This window comes from Micropterus salmoides, unplaced genomic scaffold (genome assembly GCF_014851395.1).
Source record: "Micropterus salmoides isolate LMB-PRFRI ecotype aquatic unplaced genomic scaffold, ASM1485139v1 Ms_hic_scaffold_2, whole genome shotgun sequence".
NCBI lineage: Eukaryota > Metazoa > Chordata > Actinopteri > Centrarchiformes > Centrarchidae > Micropterus > Micropterus salmoides.
In genome coordinates, this window is record NW_024041150.1 from 19,042,298 (window position 1) to 19,067,813 (window position 25,516).

General features: G+C 39.4%; 1 protein-coding gene across 1 annotated transcript in view; it reads right to left on the reverse strand.

The window, feature by feature from the left end:
- The window catches only part of LOC119912223, a 359,916-nt gene that overhangs the window by 213,935 nt on the left and 120,465 nt on the right, over positions 1 to 25,516 (reverse strand). Inside the window, exons 12-16 of the mRNA XM_038731318.1 lie at positions 13,346 to 13,603; positions 11,748 to 11,891; positions 11,357 to 11,599; positions 11,167 to 11,266; positions 9,395 to 9,630 (exon numbers count right to left, since the gene is read on the reverse strand). Coding sequence (XP_038587246.1) covers positions 9,395 to 9,630; positions 11,167 to 11,266; positions 11,357 to 11,599; positions 11,748 to 11,891; positions 13,346 to 13,603 — 981 coding nt within the window. The remainder of the gene's footprint in view (positions 1 to 9,394; positions 9,631 to 11,166; positions 11,267 to 11,356; positions 11,600 to 11,747; positions 11,892 to 13,345; positions 13,604 to 25,516) is intronic.

Sequence of the window (25,516 nt, forward strand, 5' to 3'; positions counted from 1 at the left end):
TTTGTGAAGTAAGCAGTAACTGAAGTTATCAGATAAATATAGTGAATTGAAAAGTACAACCTCTACCTCTGAGATGTAGTGGAGTAGAAGTAGAAAGTGGAATGAAAATAAAATACTTATTTACAAGCACAAGTTTGTACGTAAGTGTAGTACTTGAGTAATGTTGGAAACAGACACCTATATCCTGGAAAAATGCCCAAAATGAATTAGGAATAACTCCTCCACCATTAGGCCTTGATGCATAATCAACCTGATCTCACAGAAATACGTGAAATGTACACGACCCCTTAACCCTGATTTACGTGGTGGTAATAATGTGTTAAAATTATGTGTTGGCACCACAGAAACAAAACCTATACAATGTCAATGAGGCTCATTTGTTGTGGTGGACACATGGATTCCCTGGTTCAACAACGTCACACAATGGGCGGCGTTAAGTGTTGTTTTCTACTTTAAAAAACATTGTTTTATCATTTATTATAGTGTGTAGTATTATAATTGGTTCCAATTTTTTATTGTCTAAATAACATTGAATTGTCTGTGACGTAAATTGTTCCCTTTACGTTATTAAACCCTTATTTACATCAAGTTACGTACGCTTCTCACACATGAAGTTACACACGCTTCTTACCCAAAATCACTGCGCTTTTACAATACAGGTCCGTGGGGGAGGCCAAGATGGCGCTGGTCTGAGGAGGCTGTTTTAAACTCTTCGTCAGAAAAGTGGAGGTTTTTGATAACACAACCTAATTTGTTTGACTTGAAACTGGTTAAATGACGGCTTGATAGTGTAGTGAATCAGCCAGTGTTGGTTTAATTATTTTATGCCTAAAAGGAAGAACCCAGAATCTCTCTGTGTCTCTCCCTGAGAGAAAGAGAGGGGTGAAAGGTTTGCTCCACTCCCAAGTGCTGTTTGGGCAGACAAATATTCTTTGTCTTCCAGCAACGTACTTAGCCATATTCACGCAAACCTTTGTTGAATTTACTTTCTTTTGTTTTGTTTGTTAAAATCAGACCGTTTAAGCCACACAACTTTGAAATCAGGAATAACCAAGTTCCCTTTTAAGCTTTATTTCAGTCAAATTAACTTCCGCCGCTCCCACCAAAGTTCAGACCCAGCCACATGGGTTACACTAGTAACACTGAGGACATCAAACTATGAACCAAGCCAGGCTAACGGCCTATCACTGCAAGTTTTCTTCAACCACAAGCCCACTAGGACGGACCTCCAGGACAAACCTGCTAGTAAAAAGCCGGCCCTGGCGTGCCAAGCCGCTGAAACTGTGCACACCAAGGACCCAAGCGCTAACTAGTCGTGGGGCCGTCCGAACACCATCCGGCTGAGAAACTGCAAGTAGTAAGGCAAAGCAACTTACATTCTATGGTCGAGGTGATGTCCTTTATCTTTAATCCTTTAGCCTTTAATCCTTAGTCATGATCCTTAATCCTTAGTTATGATCATATAACTTGCGTTCATAAGTTATCTTGCTCCCTTAGAATCAAATCCTTTCCCACAATAGACCAACTAGACTCACATTGAACTCTCTTACGCTCATTGATTGCATTCTGTTTGTTTAATCATTATTGTTGTATGTCTTTGATATATTTAACCTCACTGTGTATTCACATTAGTTAGTTAAGAAATTTCACCTTAATCACAGGAACTGTGTGTGTGTACTGTTTAAATCCAGGTCACTGGACAGAGGATTCACGACTTTGATATGAGACTGACTGATTGATTAAACTGATTCAAAACGATTAGCAATTATTAACTAACTTATCACTAGTGAATAATTGTGTAATTATTAGAACCATACCCAAGGCGTCCTGAGACCTTGGGCGGACAGTAGGTTACTCAGGTGGTGCCCCCAAAACGAGGACTTATGAAATAATATTTAAAATATTATTATTCATAACTTTATTGAAAAAGAGTGGGTTTGCTGCAAATGTATTGAGAAACTATTTTCAAATCTCACGTCAGTAACACGGAAGCTTCTATGGAAGACTCAGGTAAAGAAGATGTATCGAATAAACTTGACGTTAACCCAGAGGACACAGTTGACATTCTTTTCATTTCACCTCATAACTGCGAGCGCAGTAATGGTAATGGTGACAGCGAGGAGAGTGGCCACGCAGACATTTTGGCTGCTATCCAAGATTTAGCCAAAATTTGTGGTGAACTGGCCAAACAACTCGACAACTCATTCCATTAAAATTTCGCACATTGAACTGAAAACAAGAACCTCTACGCAAATTGAGAAACTCTCCTTTACTTGTGATGGACGTTGAGCACCATAAAGAAGTACTGGAAAACACGAAACAAGAGATTGAAAATCGGAAAAAAGAAAACAGATTCCTGAGGGAAGGAGTCGCCAAATGCAAGCGTTATAGATGGAGATGGGCGCTAAAGCTGCACGGGCTGAAAGAGGAGGCCAACGAGGATGTGAAAAAGGTAGTGATTAATGTGATTGGAAAAGTTGCTCTAGGGCTACGGGAATACCTGGAGGAGGGTGTTGACATTGTCCATTGTGTCGGCCCTAAAAAACAGGATGGTCTGTCAGATCTGTCATTATTCTGTTTGCACTCTGCCGCATCCATGTTGCTGTTTGGAAGAGAGCCAAAGGGAGCAGGTGCCAAAAAACTGCAGATGATGATGGCAGATGGTTAACTATTGTTATTAGGCAGGATAATGCATTCTTCATTGTATGCAATGTTTATGGTCACAACTCACGCTCTCTGAACAAAGGGCTTTTCTCCCACATAGTTTCAAAATTAAATGAACTCTTACAGAAGTATTCAAACTCCCTTTTAATTGTAAGTGGTGACTTTAACGAATGTGCTGATGATTCACAGGTATCCTCCCAAAATTTGCATAAAATATCGATGGTGTTTCAGTTGAATTTTATATTAATTTTTAGGACTAGATTTTGTTTTGTAAACTGCTGCCAGTTGTGTATATTTATCTCCATAAGCACAAAAAAGGCACCAAAATGTAGCCACATGCCTTTTCTCACTCAAATGGCAAAATCTTGTTCAGTGGAGGTTTAGAGTTTTAGCTTTGAACCTTAATTGATAGGAAAGTCTCAGTCGTTTCTCATTCACTCCCTGTTGTAATTCCAGCCTGAGGTCCAACCTGTCACAAATTTTTTAACTTGCTATATCTTCCTCGCTTCTCTGTGTTCACCTTGATTCTGAGTTTAATATATGTTCAACTTTCCAAATGAAAGACGTTTGCATATTTATGGCTTCTGGATTTTTTTAATGCGGGAGAAGGAGCATATCTTTTACAATGTAGTAGTAGCAGTAGCAATACATACAACAAGTTATCCTCATAACATTAGAAGTATTAAGTAGTAGTACTAGTATAAGTAAATACAAAGCAGAATAATGGGGTCAAACTACATTTCACTAAGATCTGATAAAATGTCTTTCCTATCATCAGTTTTTATTATTCACATCAAGGAAAGCAATTCAAAATGTGGAAAGTCTAAATAACTTGCAGATCCATCCTCCTTCAATGAATCGGTCCTGATGTCCTGATCTTACGTCTCAACACTTTCAAGGACAACTGTGGCGACAATCCGTATCGTCTCAAGGCCTTTATTAAAAAAAAGCCACACAAACACACACAAAAAAAAACATTGTTAAAACTGAACAAAATAGTTTGTAGATTATTTGAATTAAAAGTGACAACAAACTATTCATAACATTGAAAAAAAACCTGTAACAGCTGTTAGTCTCACCTCCTGCTGCAACACACTCTGCAACTCCGAGTCTGACAGCTGAGTCAACAACTCTAATTTCACGTTCAGGGCAAGAACATAATCTGTTGACATAAATACACAACATGTTACATAGAAGAATCTACATGATAATGGATTTCATTATTATAGCTCACTATTCAACATGCTTTGAAATATAATAACCATAATAACCATAAATACTGTCTTTCATCAGCTTGTACTTGTACTACGAAACACAAATCACAGGAAGAGAGACTGATCTGGAGTTTGTGAGTTTCCAGAATCTATTATTGTTCACTGAATAGGACATCAACAGAAAGGAATTCGCATGGCAGAGCATCCCCGTAAAACAAGATGAAGGCCTATCAGGTAAAGTTATGTAACATTATAATTGTAACTTAAGTTAAACAGGCTACAGCTGTGTAGCACACAGAAGCCGTTGCCATTGTTACTGTCCATAGAGCACCTGCCGTTCACTTGCGGAGTGCTGTGTCTGATCACTGGAGCAAAGAGCAACCTCACGGGGCCAAGCGACTACATTGTGATTTTAACTTTCCTAAGACCGACACCTTCCCCAATACTAATCAGTATGCAGTGTGTCCACTTATGTAAGGCATTTGATCGCTTGTCTTGCTTTTGTTTATCTACTTCTCCAACACTCTGCATCCAGCGAAGTCTGCTGAAGCCTCCCTCCGCTGCTTGTTTGGGTGGGTGAATTGCAGGATGATCAGCATCCCAGCCCTCCTATGACTGTATGTGTATTCAGAGCCAGTGAGCAACGCACTTTCAAAATAATAGCCTAATAATAGAAACTGTGTTAATGTGTGATAATTGTCGGCATTAATTAATTAATGCGTTGACGCAATAATAACGCGTTAACGTGCCCAGCCCTAAAACAATAATGTATTCTCTGGTTTTATGTAAATATAAGCAGCAACAGTTGAAGTAAACACATAGTAAAAGATGAAAAAATAATATAGCTTTGAAAAGGATGTCAATAACAATCAAGCTAATGCACTCGAGGCAAAGGTTCAGACCATGTAATAAATGTAACAAATGGATATACTTACATGGCCCTTTTGTTGCAGTAGGCAGAGTGAGAGATGTTTTGGAAAGAAGAATATTTTTAAATGAATTGATAATTTGTTCATGAAAATCAGACAAGACAAACGTCAGTTGTATGAAAAATGTTCAAATGTAACAAGAAAAAAAACTACTGCTACTGGTAAATAATAATAGCTGTCCAGTAGCTTCCCAAGTTGCAAGATTAAAATGTTATACACATTAATGAAGTCAAACATCTTACCAGTGACTGCAATAACGCTCACTCCACTGCTTCTGGCGTTTTCAAACACAGAGTAGAGAGTGAATACGTATGTAGTTCTAGCAGTGAGAGATGAGACTGTGTAAGTTACTGGTCCATCTCCATCTGGTGCAGTGATGCTGATCTCTGCATCATTAAACTGGAGAATAAAGCTGAAGTTGTTGTTCACTTTGTTCCACTGCAGGGTGATACTGGTCTCATCTTGTGCTGTTGATCTGAAATTTTCTGCATTTGGAGGAGCTGAGACAAAAAGAGCAGTGAAAAATGGATTAATCTCTAAGAGTTTAAGATGGTTTGTTTTGTGTCCCCACATTGATAAAAGTGACATATATTACCGGTAACTGCAGTAATGTTTACTCCACTGATTCTGACGTTTTCAATCACAGAGAAGAGAGTGAATGTGTATTCAGTTGCAGCAGTGAGAGATGAGACTGTGTAAGTTACTCGTCCATCTCCAGCTGGTGCAGTGATGTTGATCTCTGCATCATTAAACTGGAGAATAAAGCTGATGTTGTTGTTCACTTTGTTCCACTGCAGAGTGATACTGGTCTCATTTTGTCCTATTGATCTGAAGTCTTCTGTTTTTGGAGGAGCTGAGAGAGAAGAAGAGAAGGGAATGAATTTATCAACAAACAAGTTTTCGTAATAATTATTAATACTCCATGACTGTTAAGGTTGCTACATTTTGTATTCCATTGTTAAGAAAACCCAGTGGTGGCTATGGGAGATACAGTAGATGTTTGTATTAGCAAGAATGTCACATTTTATACCTAACCACATCACAGTGTGTTTGACAAGACATATGTAATGAACAATAAATTAAGAATTTAAAATTCATGGTACTTTAAGTTGGACAGTAACCATGGGGAAGTAAAGGAGTTTAAAGAGGTGGTATTATGCTCATTTTCAGGTTCAAATTCAGGGGTTGTACCAGAACAGGTTTACGTGGTTTGATTTTCAAAAAACACCATATTTTTGTCATACTGCACATTGCTGCAGCTCCTCTTTTCACCCTGTGTTGAAGGCTTCGTTTTAGCTATGGAGTGATGCATCTTGTCTCTAAATGATCTTTGTTGGGAGTTGCACATGTGCAGTTCCTAGTTAAGGCCTACTAGCCAATCAGAAGCAGCGAAAAGACAGTAACCAGCTTTGATTCAGCTGTAGGCTACATGTTGCCGACCAGGTTGGCAACATGGACTGGAGCAAGAGTTTCAGAGCGGTGAGTTATTAATCTGTAACAAAAGTCTCTTTCATCCATTAAGTTTTAAATGAGCTCTGTCTCTACATCACAGTGACAACTTTATGTCCACTGACTGCCTGGAGGGTAGCTAGTGTTTGGAAGGGAGAGGAGAGGTGTGTGCTGCAGCTAAGTGGTTTTCCACCGGTGTTTTTGAGGGCATGTCGGGCTAGTGTATCAGCGAGCATTATGACACGTATTTACTTGTGACATCACAAAAAAGCGGAAGAAAAGGCTACACTACAAACAAGCTGTTTTCAGGCAATTCAGAGCAGAGTTTTCTGTGGGGGATGGGAACTCCCTTTGGGCTGGACTTTGGGCTTTTTCACTTTGCAAACTTGTTACATGCACAAAAAAGATATAACTCAATAAAGGAGAGGGGAAAAGCCAAAAACCATAATACCACCTCTTGCCAATGTGTTGGCCAGTTCAGTACTTAACTTCAGGTAGAGAAGCAGGACATCAGCAAAATACAATAAAATGTTCCCCAGTCACACTTGTAGCTCCTGGGTAAAGCCCCAGAGCTAAAATATACACAGCAGTGGAAACCCTACTTTTGCTATTATTTTAGGCTCTGTTTGATGAAGGAGGTAATGCTTTCATAGTTTCTTTTGAATGTACATCGCACAGCATGAGGTGAGACAGATTAACCTGTTGCTTTTATTTATCTGCCTCTGATTAGTCCAGAGAACCAGGAGACGTTTTTTGACTTCAAGGGCTCCACGGTCAAGTTAGCAACAATAAATATGCAACGTCTGGTTAGACTTTCAAAGGCCTATCTCTTAGTGTTGCCTTGTTGAAGTGGCACGTTGTTAATATCACATATAAACGGCACAGCTAAACGCAATTTGGTTAGATTTAAGCACTAAAAGTAGATTTAGGAAAAAATCATGGTTTGGGTTAAAAGAACTATGATATATACACCAGTTAACTTATGTAAGTTAAGTAATGTTATTTGCATAGCTTACTCAACTTACATAGCCTACGTAACTTGTAACAGTCAACTATACTGCCTTCATGTAGGCTTGTTTCATGACAAACTCTTTGAAAAGTGTACACACAGTGCCGTTCCATAGAGTAGCAGCTGAATGACCTCACACAACAATGGCATTAACTAAGTTACCCTCTGACATTTGCAATATGTTTTTTTTTTCAATAAGGGTTGCTGAGAAGTCTTAAATATCTTGGAGTTATCTTTGATCAGGACATGTCGTTTAAGTCTCACATTAAGCAAATTTCAAGGACCGCCTTTTTTCACCTATGTAGTATTGCGAAAATCCTGTCTAAAAATGATGCAAAAAAACTAGTCCATGCATTTGTTACTTCTAGGCTGGATTACTGCAATTCTTTATTATCAGGCTGCTCGAAAAAGTCCGTTAAGACTCTTCAGCTGATCCAGAATGCTGCAGCACGTGTTCTGACAGGAACCAGGAAAAGAGATCACATTTCTCCTGTTTTAGCTTCTTTGCATTGGCTTCCAGTAAAATCCAGAATAGAATTTAAAATTATTCTTCTTACCTACAAAGCTCTTAATGGTCAGGCACCATCTTATCTTAAAGAGCTCATAGTACCTTACTACCCCACCAGAGCACTGCGCTCCCAGAATGCAGGGTTACTTGTGGTTCCTAGAGTCTCCAAAAGTAGACTAGGAGCCAGAGCGTTCAGCTATCAAGCTCCTCTCCTGTGGAACCAGGTTCCAGTTTGGGTTCAGGAGGCAGACACCATCTCCACATTTAAGAGTAGGCTTAAGACTTTCCTCTTTGATAAAGCTTATAGTTAGGGCTGGCTCAGGTGAGTCCTGAACCATCCCTTAGTTATGCTGCTATAGGCCTAGACTGCCGGGGGATTTCCCATGATGCACTGAGCTCCTCTCTCCTCTACTTTCTCTCCCTCTGTATGCAACCTCATCCCATTATTGCATGTTACTAACACAACTTCTCCCCTTTCTGGTAGTCTTGTGCTTTCTCGTCCCTCTCCTCTCTCCTATCACTTCCTGCAGGTTTTCTGGCTCTGGAGCTGTGGAGTCTGGATCTGTGGTTGCGGGTCACCTCCTGCCCCCGTGTTCCTGCTCACCCTCTGCTGCAACGACTATTGTTGCTAGTCTTATTGTTATTATTGTAATTATAATCATTAACATTACGATTGTTACCATTAACACTATTATAAATATCTGTACCATTTTTCATTTAGTCTATAGCAACATTATCTTCACTGTGTGTACCTCTGTGTGTATATTGTGTAGGCTGCCTCCCTCCCCTCTCTCTCTCCTTCCATCCCTCTCTTTCTTTCTCTCTCTCTCCCTCTCTCTCTCTCTCCCCTCTCTCTCCTTCACCCCCAACCGGTCGAGGCAGATGGCCGCCCACCCTGAGCCATGGTTCTGCTCGAGGTTTCTGCCTCTTAAAAGGAAGTTTTTCCTTGCCTCTGTCGCCTAGTGCTTGCTCTTGGTGGGAACTGTTGGGCTTCTGTAAATAACATCACAGAGTACGGTCTAGACCTGCTCTTTTGTTTATAATAAATAAATTTTATTTAATTCTCTCCGCATGCGCCGGCTTCCTCCTTCCGTCCAAAGACATGCGGACTAGGTTAATTGGTGACCCTAAAATTGTCCTTAGGTGTGAGTGTGACTGGTTGTTTGTCTATGTGTGGCATGTTGACATTATCACTGACATGATCGCTATTTCTCAGTTTAAACAGAATTATACTGATGAGAAACATATAAGTAAGTAAGTATAGATGGTTGATGTTTTGAATAATAAAACTTTTTATGGTATTTGTTGTTTTTCTTGTTCTGAAACATTCATTTCAATAGCAGATTTCTGCAATCAGAGTTTTCATTTTATTTGACTTGATTTGGGTGATTTTGTGTCTTTTGAGAACATTTTATACATAGCAAACATTAACGTTACAGACAAGAAAGTAATTTTCTTTAGGAAGATAAATGTATGTTACTGTGCTGTTTACAACATGATCACTAGATTTCCACACGTTTATCTGCTATAGATAGTATGTTATTCTGAGCAGCATTTAGCAGAAGAACATTGTTCTAATGCAGAAATGAATCTCTATGTGAGTAGAAATAAGATGCATTACTTGTTGAGTAGCAGATGAACGGGAAAGTGAGGGAGCAGTTATCATCTGACCACAGTCCTGAGTTACTGAACACTGTGGTGACACACTGCTCTGTGCTGTCTGTTTGCCCATAGGCCCAGTTTTGAAACAGAGAGGTGCTCCCATCAGACCACAGTTGTTCCAAGTGTAGACCGATCCACACAGAGTCCCCAGCAGCCAGGTTTCTGATGACATCATTTTCGGTCTGATCATGTATACTGAGAGAGAAACAGTAGTATATACACATCAAGGGTGAGTTGAATATAACTGAAGAGGTAAAAGATAACAGATTTTGTTGGTATGATTATAGTCAGAAGAATAATCACGGTTTCACATTTATCATGATTAACATGCATTAATTAATTTCACAACATTAGTAATGACTTAAGTTTATATATAAACCTTTACTTATACAGGAAATGTCCCATTGAGACACAGTCTCTTTCACAAGGGAGTTAATGTTTAATTACATTAACAATTATATTTCTATAATATGTAAGTATTATTAGGGGGAATACTAACTTCACTTATCCGCCAGGGATAAGTGAAGTTATTAAGGAGCGTAATGAACTGAACTGTTATTGTCATCAACTCTCGTCTGTGACGGACCACTGTCACTACGGTTGAGTCTGCGCTGTTAATGCCATACCAATAAGCCTTTGGTGTTGCGGTCAAGTTGCATGTTTGGTACCCTGTAAACCCAGATTCAAATCTGGGTGAGGTGACTGTTCTTGCCTTTCCGTCACATCATCTATACATATAAGTTTTTGTGAAAATGACAGAAAGACACTGAGAACATCTGTCATGCAGTGTTATTACTAACTGAAATGCATTTAACTGTTAGTCTATAAGCTCCTGATGTTATGTTAGTGTTTTACACCTGGCATATTATCATACAAAGCCTAACTTTTAGGTTTTAAGAGGACTACTTCTTCAAAGAAGTGATTTGCACTGCGAGGAAGCTGCTCAGCGCAAAAGTTCAACTACTTTGACCGCATGCCATGTGCAAGCCTTTGAAAATAATGGGTCTCATAGTGCAGCAGTGCTGTTGTTGCAGTGGGTCTGAAAGGTTACACCGGCTTTGTTTGTTTACATTGCACTGAAAGCTGGACTCTCACCTCTATGGCATCGATTGTAAGTGACACCTTGATACTTAATTCCCAATCAACTTGCCACGTTAAAGTTATTATGAATTACATTTACTTGGTGCTGCATCAAATTTGATGCAGTTATTTGAGCTTTTAGCAGCGACCTTTTAACAGCAAGTTGTAGAACAGGTGATCCGTCATATAATAATAATAGTGCCGTCCGGTAATCGCTGCACCCCCAGTTGGGAAATATAATATTGTACATTGTGTGATTATTTAAGGATTTGGTCAAGTGACAACATAGCTGTTAACATCTTAAAATCTAAATCAGTCACCTTAAAACTAAGGTATGTTACTATACTTCTATTCCTAATACTGCTTATCCATCCATTCAAGAGCCACACAGTCATGAAACTAGGGATGAAAAATATATAACTCGAAGCAGTTAAAAAATAATATTACTAAATCAACAGACAGGAAGAGAAGGATTCAAATGATAAAAAAAAGATAAATTAAAACAGTTGATTTCCCAATCTATTTGGGATTCAATCAACTGTCACAATACAATGAATTAGCTGAATCAACAGAACAGATAGTAGTTGTTAAGTAGTTGCTTCAGTCCTGAACTATTGTATGTGTTGGAGTCTTCATCAGTGCACACTGTACCTGGCTAGATCGACGTAATTCTCCCTGCAGTATCTCTGAGCTTCAGTCCAATTCAAAGGTGTGTCGACTTTTACAAAGGTTGATGTTCCATTTACTGAACCTGGAAATATATTGATGAAGAAAAGTTTTTATTATATGCTATGCAGAAATTCTATTTAGCTTTTTGTTCTTATGCTATAAGAAAACTCACCGTTATAGCACACAGAGTAGAATGGGTAGTTACAATTAATGTCCAACCACTTTCCATTGTAGTCATAGAAGTAGTAATAGTAATAGTAATAGCTTTGAAGCACCACACAGTTCTGTTGTCCGTTAGGACTATAGGGATGTCCAGGAGCCCAGTTTCTAAACTCTGTCTCTCCTTCACCATAGAAGCTGCTGTTACTCAGGGACCATCTCCAGCCCCCACCGTAGAGGCCTATCCAAGCCTTGCCTGTTCAAACAGATGTTCATTATATAACAGCTGGAATTAAAATTGTTGCTGAATTGACTTAAATTATAGATGAATGTGTACGATTGTACATACAGTACATACACACTATGTTTATGTTCTGTATATGTTTTCAATATTTAGAACTTGCCTCTGTAGCTTGGTGTGGTCCAGATTACAGCAAAGGCATCAGTCTGGGTTTCTATGGTGGCCAGGTCAGTGTAGACCCGTCTGCAGAAGCTCTGAGCTTCAGTCCAGTTCTGTGCCGTATTCTCAAAGTAGTACTGACGAGTCCCTAAAACAAAGCATATTAAATTATTTACAGTGAACATGAAGAGGCAGTATGCATCAGGTGGGTTCAGCTATACTGTGGGGTTTTACAATACATTTTCCTCATATTCATATTTCCTCATTACGCAGAAATCACTGTATCATAACTACAGAGCAGGTAAAACAATTAGTGCTCTATGCCAGAGGTCACTAGATGGTAGGTTTGCCACCTTCAACACAGAAAAATAAGGGACTCCTGTCGGAGCAGGGACCAGCAATGATAGGCTCGATGGTGTGCCAGTGGTGGAATATCATAACGTAAAACATGTTTTCAGTAAAGTGTTAAGATTGATACCAATGAACATTATAATAAGCTTTCTGCTATTAAAATCAGTGTGAACAGATCCACTCAGTTTCTCTCCATCGCAACGCAACAGACTAGCGGTCATATTGTCATAGCTGGTGGTGCAGTGGTTTACACTGTCGCCTCACAGCAAGAAGGTTGTCAAACCCCGGTTGCCCCGGCCTTTCTGTGTGGAGTTTGTATGTTTTCCCCGTGGCTGCTCTCTGGGTGCCGAGCTCTCAATGAATCCCCGCAAGTGGAAATAACATTAGGCCTACTATTTCACTCATGGATTTTATTTTGTTTTTCTGGTGCTGAAATGGTTTTCGGTATTGGTGAAGTATAAAGAATAAACAACCACCGCTTAATTTCGGGTCAAAACGTGTTGTAACGTGCGTTACTGAGATAAAAAAAAAATAAACAGGTATAATTACCGATCAAGTTAGTGGTTATGATGTTCCGAACCTTTGCTTCAGGAAATTGTCTCTACCTGCACCTCTTTGAACCTCTTTTAATAGAATCCCCCTGCTCTATGCCGTGCTGGATTTAATGTTTAGTGCCTTCACACTTTGTATATCAGCTTGAGTCAGATCAAGTTTCAGTCTCCCTCATTAAATTGGTGTTTACTGGTTACCACTGAGAATAAAAAAAGAACCAGTTCAACCACTGACATTTTCTGTGTCATTTTAAACATTTTCTGTCTTAAGTTGTACTTTTTGTCTCAGTCACAGAAATGCACACTGTATATGCAGTACAGTAGAGTCAGAGATGTTTTAATAAGATGTTTTGATTACATGGAAAGAAGAATATTTTAATATTTTTTTATTTTATATTTTTTTATTTTATATTTTTTAAGAATTGATACTTTGTAAATATCTCTTAAAAATAAGTCAGTATCATAACTGAAAATGTGAGGAAATGTTTAATTTATACAAAAAAGAGAATAAGTAAAAATAAAGACATGTTAAAGTTATGTTAACAATGTCTGTTTGAAGGCGCAATAAACATAAAGTTGACTTAATTATATACAGAAATAACAAAAATGTTACTACTGCTGGTAATTACCATTTACTGTCCAGTAGCTTCCAAAGTAATACGCCTGGTTAAATACACATTAATGAAGTCAAACATCTTACCAGTGACTGCAGTAATGCTCACTCCACTGCTTCTGGCGTTTTCAAACACAGAGTAGAGAGTGAATGTGTATGTAGTTCCAGCAATGAGAGATGAGACTGTGTAAGTTACTGGTCCATCTCCATCTGGTGCAGTGATATCGATCTCTGCACTATTAAAAAGGAGAATATAGCTGACGTTGTTGTTCACTTTGTTCCACTGTAGAGTGATACTGGTGACATCTTGTCTTGTTGATCTGAATCTTTCAGCATTTTGAGGAGCTGAGACAAAAAGAGCAGTGAAACAAGTATTAATTAACTAATGACTCTCAGTAAAAGTGAAAATGTTCCCTCCAATAGTTAAAGATGGTTCACATTGATAAAAAATAAAGAGGTGGTATTATGGTTTTTGGCTTTTTCCCTCTCCTTTATTGAGTTATATCTTTTTTGTGCATGTAATAGGTTTGCAAAGTGAAAAAGCCCAAAGTCCAGCCCAAAGGGAGTTCCCATCTCCCACAGGAAACGCTGCTCTGAACGGCCTGAAAACAGCTGGTTTGTAGTCCAGCCTTTACTTCCCTTTCTTGTGATGTCACAATGAAAATACGTGTCATAATGCTCGCTGAGCGACTAGTCTGACACACCCTCAAAAACACCGGTGGAAAACCACTGAGCTGCAGCACACACCTCTCCTCTCCCTTCCAAACACTAGCTACCCTCCAGGCAGTCAGTGGACATAAAGTTGTCACTGTGATGTAGAGACAGAGCTCAGTTAAAACTTTATGAATGAACGATACATTTGTTACAGATTTATAACTCACCACTCTGAAACTCTTGCTCCAGTCCATGTTGCCAACCTGGTCGTCAACATGTAACCTACAGTAGTGATGTGCGGATCGATCCTAAAGTATAGATAGTTCTGATACCAATGATTCCTGCTCTAGGATCAATGCTCATATAAAATGATTGATATCTAAACTCAGTAATTTGGAGTGAGTGAGTGTTTTATCATAAGTATCTTACTGTTACCAGGATGGTCGAATCATAGGCTACTCGGTTGATGCACTACGGCTCTGTGACGGAGCTTCCTTGAAGTGAGCTGCTGCAGCCCTTTACATTTCCCGCGATTGAATACTGACTCTGGCCGACTGTAAAAGCTGTCACGTCTGGCAGTATTTTAGCTGTGAAGGTAATAATGACGCTCTGTGTGATGTGTGTGCAAAGACAGTGAAATACTTTAGCAACACTGCAAACTTCGCTAAACATCTGAGATTAAGTCAAAATAATATGATGATGTCATGAAGTGGCAGTTCTGAGCAGAAGATTTTTATTATAATTAAAGAATATGACAGTAGTTTGATGTCTTGTCATTATGCAGCTATTATTTTGAATTGGTAAGGCCACAGCCTACTCCTTATTTCTGTCATAAATACAGAAACGGGAGAGGGAGGTCACATTAAACTAGAAATAAAATATGTAAAAAGTATTGGTATCAGTAATACCAGCCTGGGTATTACTTGGTATTGGATAGGAATTAAGTGGTATCGCACATCACTAGCCTGAATCGAACCAGTTTACCTCTTTTTTGCTGACCCGCCTTTCTCTGCTTCTGAGTGGCTAGTAGTCCTTAACTAGCAACTCCCAACAAAGATCATTTAGAGACTAAATGTATCACTCCATAGCTAAAACGAAGCCTTCAACACAGGGTGAAAAGAGGAGCTGCAGCAATGTGCAGTATGACAAAAAATATGGTGTTTTTTGAGAATAAAACCATCTAAACCTATTCTGGTACAACACCTAAATAGGATTTTGAACCTGAAAAAGAGCATAATACCACCTTTTTAAGGCTGTCTGTCAGGAACAGAGCAAGTGAAACAATTCTTTGTATTACTAAAAATGTTTTTTCTGGATCCAGATGTCACATTCTGTAGTCATATCCATCACACTTTATATCACAACTGAGATGTACTCCATGATAAATGAAGAATCACAACATCACAAAAGTTTTAAAAATAAATCATTCTTAATGTAAAAAATATTTTACAGTGTTGGCCAAAACAATGCTGAGTTAAATTAACATGCAATAAAGAGCATGTTGTTAAGTAGCACATTCCTTTAATGAATATTATACCCAGTAGATACGTCTTAGTTTTACACCGGTGCTCTGAAAAGCAGATGATGGCTCGCTAAGCAGATACAGAGCATAGAAATAAAGTGACATATATTACCGGTAACTGCAGTAATGTTTACTCCACTGCTTCTGACGTTTTTCAATCACAGAGAAGAGAGTGAATGTGTATTCAGTTGCAGCAGTGAGAGATGAGACTGTGTAAGTTACTGGTCCATCTCCATCTGGTGCAGTGATGTTGATCTCTGCACCATTAAACTGGAGAATAAAGCTGAAGCTGTTGTTCACTTTGTTCCACTGCAGAGTGATACTGGTCTCATTTTGTCCTATTGATCTGAAGTCTTCTGTTTTTGGAGGAGCTGAGAGAGAAGAAAAGAAGGGAATGAATTTATCAACAAACAGGTTTGCGAGAAAAATTTATTCATGCTCTATCTGGCTGTTAAGGTTGCTCTATTTTGTATCCAATTGTTGACAAACCTTAAGATGGTTATTACAGATACACATTTTTATTAGCCAGAATGTTGTCACATTTTATATCTAACCACATCACAGTCTGCTTTTTACAAGACATATGTAATGAATTCAAAATTCATAGGACTTTGCCGCTCTCTGCCCAAGACCAGGCCACTGTACACGTCACTAACCATGAATAGCCATGAAGTGATCATCCTGTCTCTTTCCACTGCAGCAGCAGATGCTCAGGAGCACATCATAGCATGACTAACGATCCTACAGCGCAACATGTGGCTACACATGTCCCACCTGCCAGAGCAGATCAGAAAGGAGCTGCTGGCCCATCAGCCCCAATGGGCTCTTCACGCCGCTCCTCAAGATGCAGTCACCCACCTGCAGCAAGCATTGGAAGCAGCAGACACAAGCAAGGCACCTTATCGGTTTTTATCTATGTGATGCTTCGGGGTTTTCTCTGATGCACTAGATACTGAATGTTCTGGAGACCAAGCACAATGCCAACGCTGCCAATTCTGGACACATTACGCACACATAGGCAAGCAGGTACAGACTTAAGGTTCAGGCCAGGGCTCTCCTGTGGACATAAATGCACTCCAGTGTGACTGCCACGTAACAACCGTCCTTACTGTTCCCTCAACATAAGCCCTGTGTGTGCTTGTACTCATGTGCCATGAGTATTTCTCCCCATTTACACGCCCGTGGCCGTGGTTTGTGTGTTTGTTCCACTCTTGCATGCGCTCTGCTCGTTTTTTTTTTGGACTGGGGACAGTGCCAAAGGTGCATGGCATGAGGGCATGAGAACAGAGGAGCCAATCTCATGCTAAGAGGCGGCCCCCAACTGAGTGGAGACTGCAATCCGATGTGATTGAGCAAATCTATCAGCCAGCGCAACACCCACTGCCCGCTGTGGCTCTATATTCAGCCAGGACAGCCCCTGGAAACGGACGTGTTTGCACACGCTCCACGGCTAGAAGAGGTGCTGTATCTGTTCCCCCCTTCTCGTCCCTCCATGAGCAGTCCTCTGAAAATGCTATCTCCCAAGACAGCCTTGCTGCTAGCCCTCTCCTCTGCTAAGAGGGTGAGTGAGCTGTGTGCCCTGTTAGTTCACCCCAGCAGCATAGTGCTTTGTGGTGACCACAGTGCAGCTGTGTTGAGACTGAACTGTTCCTTTGTTCTTAAGAACATAAGGAGATCGTTCCCCACCCCATGCTGGACAGAGGGAGGATCAACTGCAGCTGTTGTGTCCAGTGCGCGCTCTGACATCCTATGTAGAGTGCACAGTCTCCATCTGACGCACTGATCAACAATTTCAGTGATAGTGCTGGATGTACTGTCCAAGATACTCTTTGCCAGATGTCTTTGTGAGTGTATCTCCCAAGCCTATGTGTGACCCACTCTTGGCGATCTGTGCACAATCCACCACAAGTGTGGCAGTGTCCACGGAGCTTTTCAGCAGGGTAAGTGCTGGAAGAGAGCTGCACAACAGCGTCCTTTCACTAAGGTGATGTGGTGGTTGGGTCTTTGGACGGCCTGTGGCAGACCAGGTTGGTGTGGTAGAATTTTAACTTGTCGCAGCTAGGGCGGACAGTCATTGGGCTCCACCCACTGTACCCACAGAGTCCAGCTGAGGGCGGAGCCTTTGTGAAATAGAACGAAGGTTACAATATGTTAAGCCCAGAGCCCTGTAAAAAGAGAGTCGCGTCAGCGGGGGTCCACGGTGGTCCAACGTGGTTCATGGAGACCGCAGATAGTTCCTGGAAGTCCTAGTCGAGCAATTCAAAATGAGCGAGAGAAACGACAAAATGGCTATTTTAAGCGATTTCTGGTAATTTATACAATAAATGTGTTAATTTACAATATTTCTGCAGCACACTGACACGTGCATGTAGTTACATTACTACTTTTAAAAAGGAAGACATATATTTTTTTGACAATAACAGCTATAATCATCTACCTTGTGGACATTTTTTTGGCTAACCTTACATTGGAAAGTGTGTTCCTCTTGAAAACATGTTAAAAAATTCAGATCAGATTTACCTTTCTAACATTCCTTTTAGTAATCCCATGGTACCAGGGTTAATTGATCTTAATGACTAATGTACTCTTTATGACTTCAGATACAACAGACAGGTGACTATCAATGATTGTCATGTATTAATTTAATAAATCTCCAATAAACTCAGAAAACTGCATGTTAAGTGGTTTGTGCCTGTGTACTGTCTTACAATAGTCTACAGCACAGTTTATTGTGCTGTGTGGAGATGCTGCTGCAGTCGGTCAGAAAAAGGAGTACGAATGTTTGGTTTCCCAGCTGACATGGAGAGGAGGAAAAAATGATTGACTCAGGTCAACAGGAGCAAACTTACAATCAGTAAAAAGGCTAGCAAAAAATATGTGAATATGTCCTTTTTCCACAAAGAAAGAACACATCACTGGCTTAATGTTTGGTCAACCTTTCTTGTAAATGGCTACAGGTTTGATTTATGAGTTATGGATTGTTACATTTTGGAACTTCATTAAAAGCTTTTGCTGCTGATGTTGGCATCAGTTACTAGATAGTTTGTTAGTTAGTGAATGTTTTTATTTTTTCACACAGTTCTCACACACAGGAACTTTGATGATGTGATATGAATTTTTACAAAGTAATTATGTAATTACAGTAAACATATCCAGTAAGAATTGAGTGTTCACCAATATGGTGCATTCAGCCACTATTATGTATTAATTTGGGTAAATAAACCTGAATTGTTGTGTGGAAAATAAGCTAAGAAGGGATGCAGACACTGAGAGAAAATATTATAACATTTTAGGTATGATTTCTTATATATGGTATAATCATGTGTTGTTTTCTTTCTCACCATGGTCCACTCAATACTCTTTAGCATCACTGCTCCTCCACCTCGCAGAGTCTACTGCTATAATATAATTAATGTTTACTATGAAGATTTTATAATATGCTAGTATACTACTTTTAGTGTTAGCATTTGATGCTAACTTCCAGGAACTACTTAGACGCTCCATGATCCGCCATTGCTGTGAAAAACTGGTCCATTGGAGTGAATGGAGATGACACAACTCTCTCTTTAAAGGGCTCTGGGTAAGCCTAGTTCTATAAGCACAGGCCGAGCCCTCTACCGATGAACCCTGCTGCTCTGACACCATCTGCTGAAGAGGTGTTTGGATACTGAGGCTATTTAGCAGCATCCTTTTGGTTGGCTATGTGCACAGTGCAATTACTGTGGGCGAGTGCGCCTGATTGGAGGAGGTAGTACGCGAGTCCACCTGTGCTTATAGGACTAGGATTAACACATTGTAACCTTGGTTTTTGTTGTTTTGTTGATTTTGGAGGTTTTGTGTCTGTTTTTATAGATCGCAGATATTCACCTTACTGACAATAAAGTCATTTCTATAGAAATGTAATTGCTCCAATACTGTCCTGCTTACAACTTGATCACTAGATTTGCGCAGGTTTATCTGCTGTATATAATCTTCTGAACAGTGTGGTGTATAACATATGTGCATTTGACCATTACAGTTTAAAATAATACTCTGCAGCTGGAGAGAGGCACAGTGAACTCTTAAGGGGGAGTAATGATTGATGGGTGTGCAAAGAGTGAACCCTCCTATGGAATTTGACCTCTGACCCAGTGTTAGGGGGAGTAGAGATTAGTGTGTATGAAGGGACTGTGCCCTTATATGGTATTTAGCAGATACCTAAACGTGTCCTATATAAGCTGTGTTCGATGTACAGAGAGACAAAGTGGCCATCGGGCTGGGTCACTCTCCAAGCTGCTGCAGAGCTTGTAATTGATGCTGAATTCTTTGGTGTAATAAACTTTTATAATCAAGAACAGTGTCAAGCGGATTTCTTCTCAACACATCATCGCAGCATTATTGTTCGGACACCACAACAGCATTTAGCAGAAGAACTTTTAACTACAGCATTCTTGTTTCAACAGACGTGTATACAAATCTAAATTCAGTGTGAATCTGATGTTAAAGGATTTATAATTTATAATGTAAACTGCCTAAATGCAACAATGAATCTCTTTACAGTATGTGAGTAGAAATAAGATGCATTACTTGTTGAGTAGCAGATGAACGGAAAAGAGAGGGAGCAGTTATCATCTGACCACAGTCCTGAGTTTCTGAACACTGTGGTGACACACTGTGCTGTGCTATCTGTTTGCCCATAGGCCCAGTTTTGAAACAGAGACGTGCTCCCATCAGACCACAGTTGATCCAAGTACAGACCGATCCACACAGCGTCACCAGCTGTCAGCTTTGTGATGATGTAATTTTCTGCCCGATTTCGTATACTGCAAGAGAAACAGCAGCATATACACATCATGGGTGAGTTGAGTATAACTGAAAAGGTAAACATAAAAGAAAGAAGAAAGTCCAACACTGCAGTGCATTGTTAGTGATTGTTGGGAAATATAATATTGTAGTTTATGAGATTATGTAAGGATTTGGTCACGTGACAATGTAGCTGTTAATTAAAATCAGTGCAATATAATCACCTTCAAACTAACTATAACTATGTTACTATACTTCTATTCCAAATAAGGCTTGTAATTATTATCATCATACATTACATCATGACTGAGGTCTAAGTGCATCACAGTCTTAACAATAAGGATGAAAATTATGTAACTCATTACAGTAAAAAAATAATAGTACTAAATTAACAGACAGGAAGAAAAGGATTCAATCAATCTGTCACCAGTGTTTGGCAGTAATGCATTTGGTGCTGCAGGTCAGCGCACTGGACTTTGTTGTTCAAGTCAGCTGTTAGCCAAGAAGCGAAAGGAAGAATGGAAAAGATGCAAAGTGGTGGTAGTGAAAGTAATATAGTAACTTAACGAGTAACATAACTAGTTACATTTATCACCCAGTAATAAGTAAAATAATATTATTACTTTTTTAAGGTAAGTAATATATTACAATTTCTGAGTAACTTGCCCAACACTGACCGTCACAATACTGAATAAGCCGAGTTTCATCAACAGAACAGATAGTAGTTGTTAAGTAGTTGCTTCAGTACTGAACTATTGTATGTGTTGGAGTCTTCATCAGCGCACACTGTACCTGGCTAGATCGACGTAATTCTCCCTGCAGTATCTCTGAGCTTCAGTCCAATTCAAAGGTGTGTCGACTTTTACAAAGGATGATGTGCCATTTACTTTACCTGGAAATATATTGATGAAGAGAAGTTATTAACAATGTGCTATGCAGAAATTCCATTTAGCTTCCTGTTTATATTTATGCTATAAAAAAACTCACCGTTGTAGCACACAAATCTTTGTTGGTTGTTGCAATGAACGTGCCACCACTTTCCATTGTAATCCAAGAAAGAGTAGTAATTGTAATAGTAATAGTAATAGTAATAGTAATAGTAAAAGCTTTGAAGCACCACACAGTTCTGTTGTCCGTAAGGATTGTAGGGATATCCAGGGGCCCAGTTTCTGAACTCTGTCTCTCCTTCACCATAGAAGCTGTTGTTACTCAGGGACCATCTCCATCTGTCGCCATAGAGGCCTATCCAAGCCTTGCCTGTTCAAACAGATGTTCATTATATAATATCTGGAATTAAAATTGTTGCAGAATTGACTTAAAATGTAGATGAATAAACTGAAAATCCCTTAAATTATGTGTCTCCTCTATTTTTCGCAAAGGGTCTTTGTTGTTCTTTTACATTCCATAATATATTTTATACTTTCATCTAATCAAAATAAGCTGTTGTGTATGTATATGATTATATACCTTATGTTTATGTTCTGTATATGTTTCCAATACTTGCCTCTGTAGCTCCTTGTGGTCCTGAATACAGCATTGGCGTCAATTGGGGTTCTTATGGTGGCCAGGTCAGTGTAGACCCGTCTGCAGAAGCTCTGAGCTTCAGTCCAGTTCAGTGGCGTAGCCTCAAAGTAAAACTGACGGGTTCCTAAAACAAAGCATATTCAGTTTTTTACTACTTACTTTTTTTATAAAGCATGTTTTACAGTGAACAACAAAGAAGCAGTGTGCATCAGGTGGATTCAGCTGTACTGTGGGATTTTACAAAACCTTTTTCTCGATGATGGGATTTTTGTATGCTAGCCAAGTACACTGTATCATGACCCCAGAGCATGGAAACAAGTAGTGCTCTATGGCATGCTGGATTTTTTGTTTAGTGCCTTAACACTTTGTCTATCAGCTTGTCAGCTTGTCAGATCAAGTTTCACCCTGCCTCAATAAATTGGTGTTCACTGTTTCACACTGACAATAATAAAAAAGTACCAGTTCAACCACTGACATTTTTTGTCTCATAAGTTGGACTCTATATCTTCTATCTTTGTCTTTTGCAGAAATACACACAGTACAGTATATGCAGTACTGAGTCAGAGATGTTTTAGGAAGATGTACTGAAAACAAGAAACAAAGTCAACAGGAAGTTAACTTAATTACATGAACAAGGAATAAGAAAAATGTTTAAATGTCACAAGGTGTGACAAAGTGGGTTTGCTCACCACTTGCCCCATACAGGTCATTTTCCATATTACACAATATTATTTTATACAAGTATTTACTTACTTACTATAATCTAGACTGTAACATAATGCAAACACACAAACACAAACACAAACATTTGCCAAGAAAAATGCCGCAAGACCAGGCAATACTGTGGTTCCAACTTTAAGTCCAGCATGCATCACGTTAAGTCAGCGCTTTAATGCGCAGAGCAGCGCTGCGCATTAAACGTGATGCATGCTAGACTAGGCACAAGGCACGCTGGTTAAAAATTGTGTCCAACTTTCACCGGCGCTGTAAAACGTCACCATGTCACATGACATTTCATTTTCATTTTCATTTCATTTATTTCGGTTTGGTCATTTACAGATCATTCAATCAAATCATTCAAAACATAAACACTATAGATGACCAGGTGCAGGCAGAAGCTAAAGCTTATTGTGCCTGCCCTTAACTTTAGAATCATAAATGCAACTCATTAATGACAACATCTGTTCATAAAATTAACAGTAACACATTAGTGGACCATTGTCCACACCAGAAACAAGCCTATTTAATTAATTTTCATAAATATTTTTCCAATGTTATTCTCTTGTAGATATTTTTAAACTGAAAAATAGACGTGGCTTGTTTAAACTCATTACAGCAACTATTCCACAATTTAACTCCTTTATTTGATAAACAGTGTTCTCTTAATGTAGAAACAGTGTTCTCTTAATGTAGAACATTAAAACCTCGCAAGAGCAAGGCAGCTGAAGGCGCCGAGTCTTTTTCCCCCCGATAGCTTTATTAATCCAATAGTACTTGACAGACAACAAAACAGGGAGTACAGGTTATAATAAAACAAAACAAGTACATGAGAAACAAACAGGACAAATAAATAAACAAATATAATGATAGCAGCTAATGTAATGTAATATATTGGATGTCTTTAAACCTGCACCTCACGTTAGACTATCAAGTCGGCGAAAGCTGATTGCAACCATGACTTTTAAAGATGCATACTGCCACCTACTGGATGAAACAGTCTCCCAGTGCAAAAAACAACGAAGTAGTGTCCACCCAGAGAATTCAAAAACTGTCCATACAATGTCTGGAGAGTAATTTTTTTCAAATCCTTCCCTCTGTGTAATGTCTATCTCCACTCCTGATATACCCACAATGTCAAAGAATCTGCTTGCAGCATCCAACACCATATTAATCCTCTGTGATTTAGCCTACGTTTATTTCCACAGCACAGTTGACTATCATGGCAATGTATGCCAAATATCGCTTCTTGTCCATACAGATCACATGCTGATTGTCTCCATTCCTTTTCTGATCCTTTTGCTCCTTCTTTCTTTCCATACTCTTGGTGGCTTCAGTGAATGACCCTCTTCCGCTCTGATCTTATCCAGTTCTTTTTCTTTTATTCTTCTCGGTCATTGTGCTGACTGGTGATTTCCCACAGAGTGTAGGCACTTTACTTGCTCCTATTTTTCTTCACACTCGGTTCGCGAGTAAGATTCTTAAGATGGCAGCAGGCATGTCAGTTGCGCTGGTTGCGTTTTTAGCCTAGTTTTATTTTAATGTTTTTAGACACAGGTCCGCCTCTTTATATAAATTATATCTGTGACAAGATCGACTTCTCTACATCTATCATTTTAAACTACAATCAAGGTATTAGGTTTTATGGAAAAAATGCTGTGATTAATGCATTCATCTACTCATGCCAACATGAGACTCAACAACCTTACCAAGCCAAATACCACACAAGCAACCATTTTATCATTACACTCTGTCTGCTCCTCTCTGGTGATGTTCATCAGTGCGCCGGTCCAAATTCAAACTTTGTGGACAGAGCAACGTGGCCTACTGTAAACCAGCCTGGGCTAACAACCGCATCTGATGTCCAAGTTCAACGAGTTGAGTAATGCAGAGACCTCGCTGGTGGGCCTGTGGTTCGGAGGCACAGTGTCCCTGCCCGCTTCTGTTGTCTGGACACAGAGGATTCGACACCCAGCCTGGTGGATGTCTCATGCGTTGCCGTGCATCTTGCGGCAAGTAGTGGAGGTTGGGAACGTGTGGCGGCTGCAACGGAGGGAGAGAGTCGGGAACACATGGCGGCTGCTGCTACAGATGAGGATAAACAATGGTGCACGGTGGCTACAGTAAACGGTGAGAGCAATGGGTGTCTGCTGGTGAGCGCAACGGGCATGGCGGTGAATAAGGATCCAGATATCTATCCTACAAGTGCTGGTTTACCTGCAGCACCAGGCACACATAGGCCAGCAGTGCTGCTCCGTCCAAGTACTAAATCTCTGCTTTCAAGTGTGTTGAATTAGGCGAGGTGTTAGTACTCTAACACACAAAATGTAAGTAATGGCTGTTCATCAAACTCTAAACGGAGAGCTTGCACCCGTGGAGAACAAATCCACCCCCCAAAAAACAGGGGACTATTAGGAGGGCATTTGAATATCTGTAGTGTAATTTCTACAACTGACCAAGTTGTACACATTTGCTATGTGACTCCAATCTAGACTTTTTGTGTCTTTCAGATACATGGTTACATAAAAACTCACCATCGGCAGCCTTGAATATACCCAGATATAATTTATTTAGATGGGATAGAGTTAAGGGAAGAGGTGGTGGAGTCATGGTTTACCTGAAGAATAATATTCACTCCAGCCAGATTCAACTATCTAATGTTAATCTAGAATATATTGGACTAACTATCACTCTCTCTTCTCAAATGTCTTTTGTTCTGGTTTTACTATATCATCCAACAATACTTTCTATGATGAATTTAAAAGGTTACTCAAAGAATGTAATTCTCTATATTCTCTAAGGTGATTTCAACATAAATTGGGATGACAAGAGAAATAGAAATTCTTTGAAAAGAATTACAGATAATATGGATTTTACACAACTACTTAAAGGTCCTACCAGAATAACTGTATCCTCACAGACGCAAATTGATTTAATTTTCACCAACAGGCCAGAAAGAGTTGAGAAAACATCCCATTACTGGATTAACTGACCATACCTCATTTTATTCAAAAGAAAGCTTACAAATAATAGATTTACGACAAATAAATATCATTCTC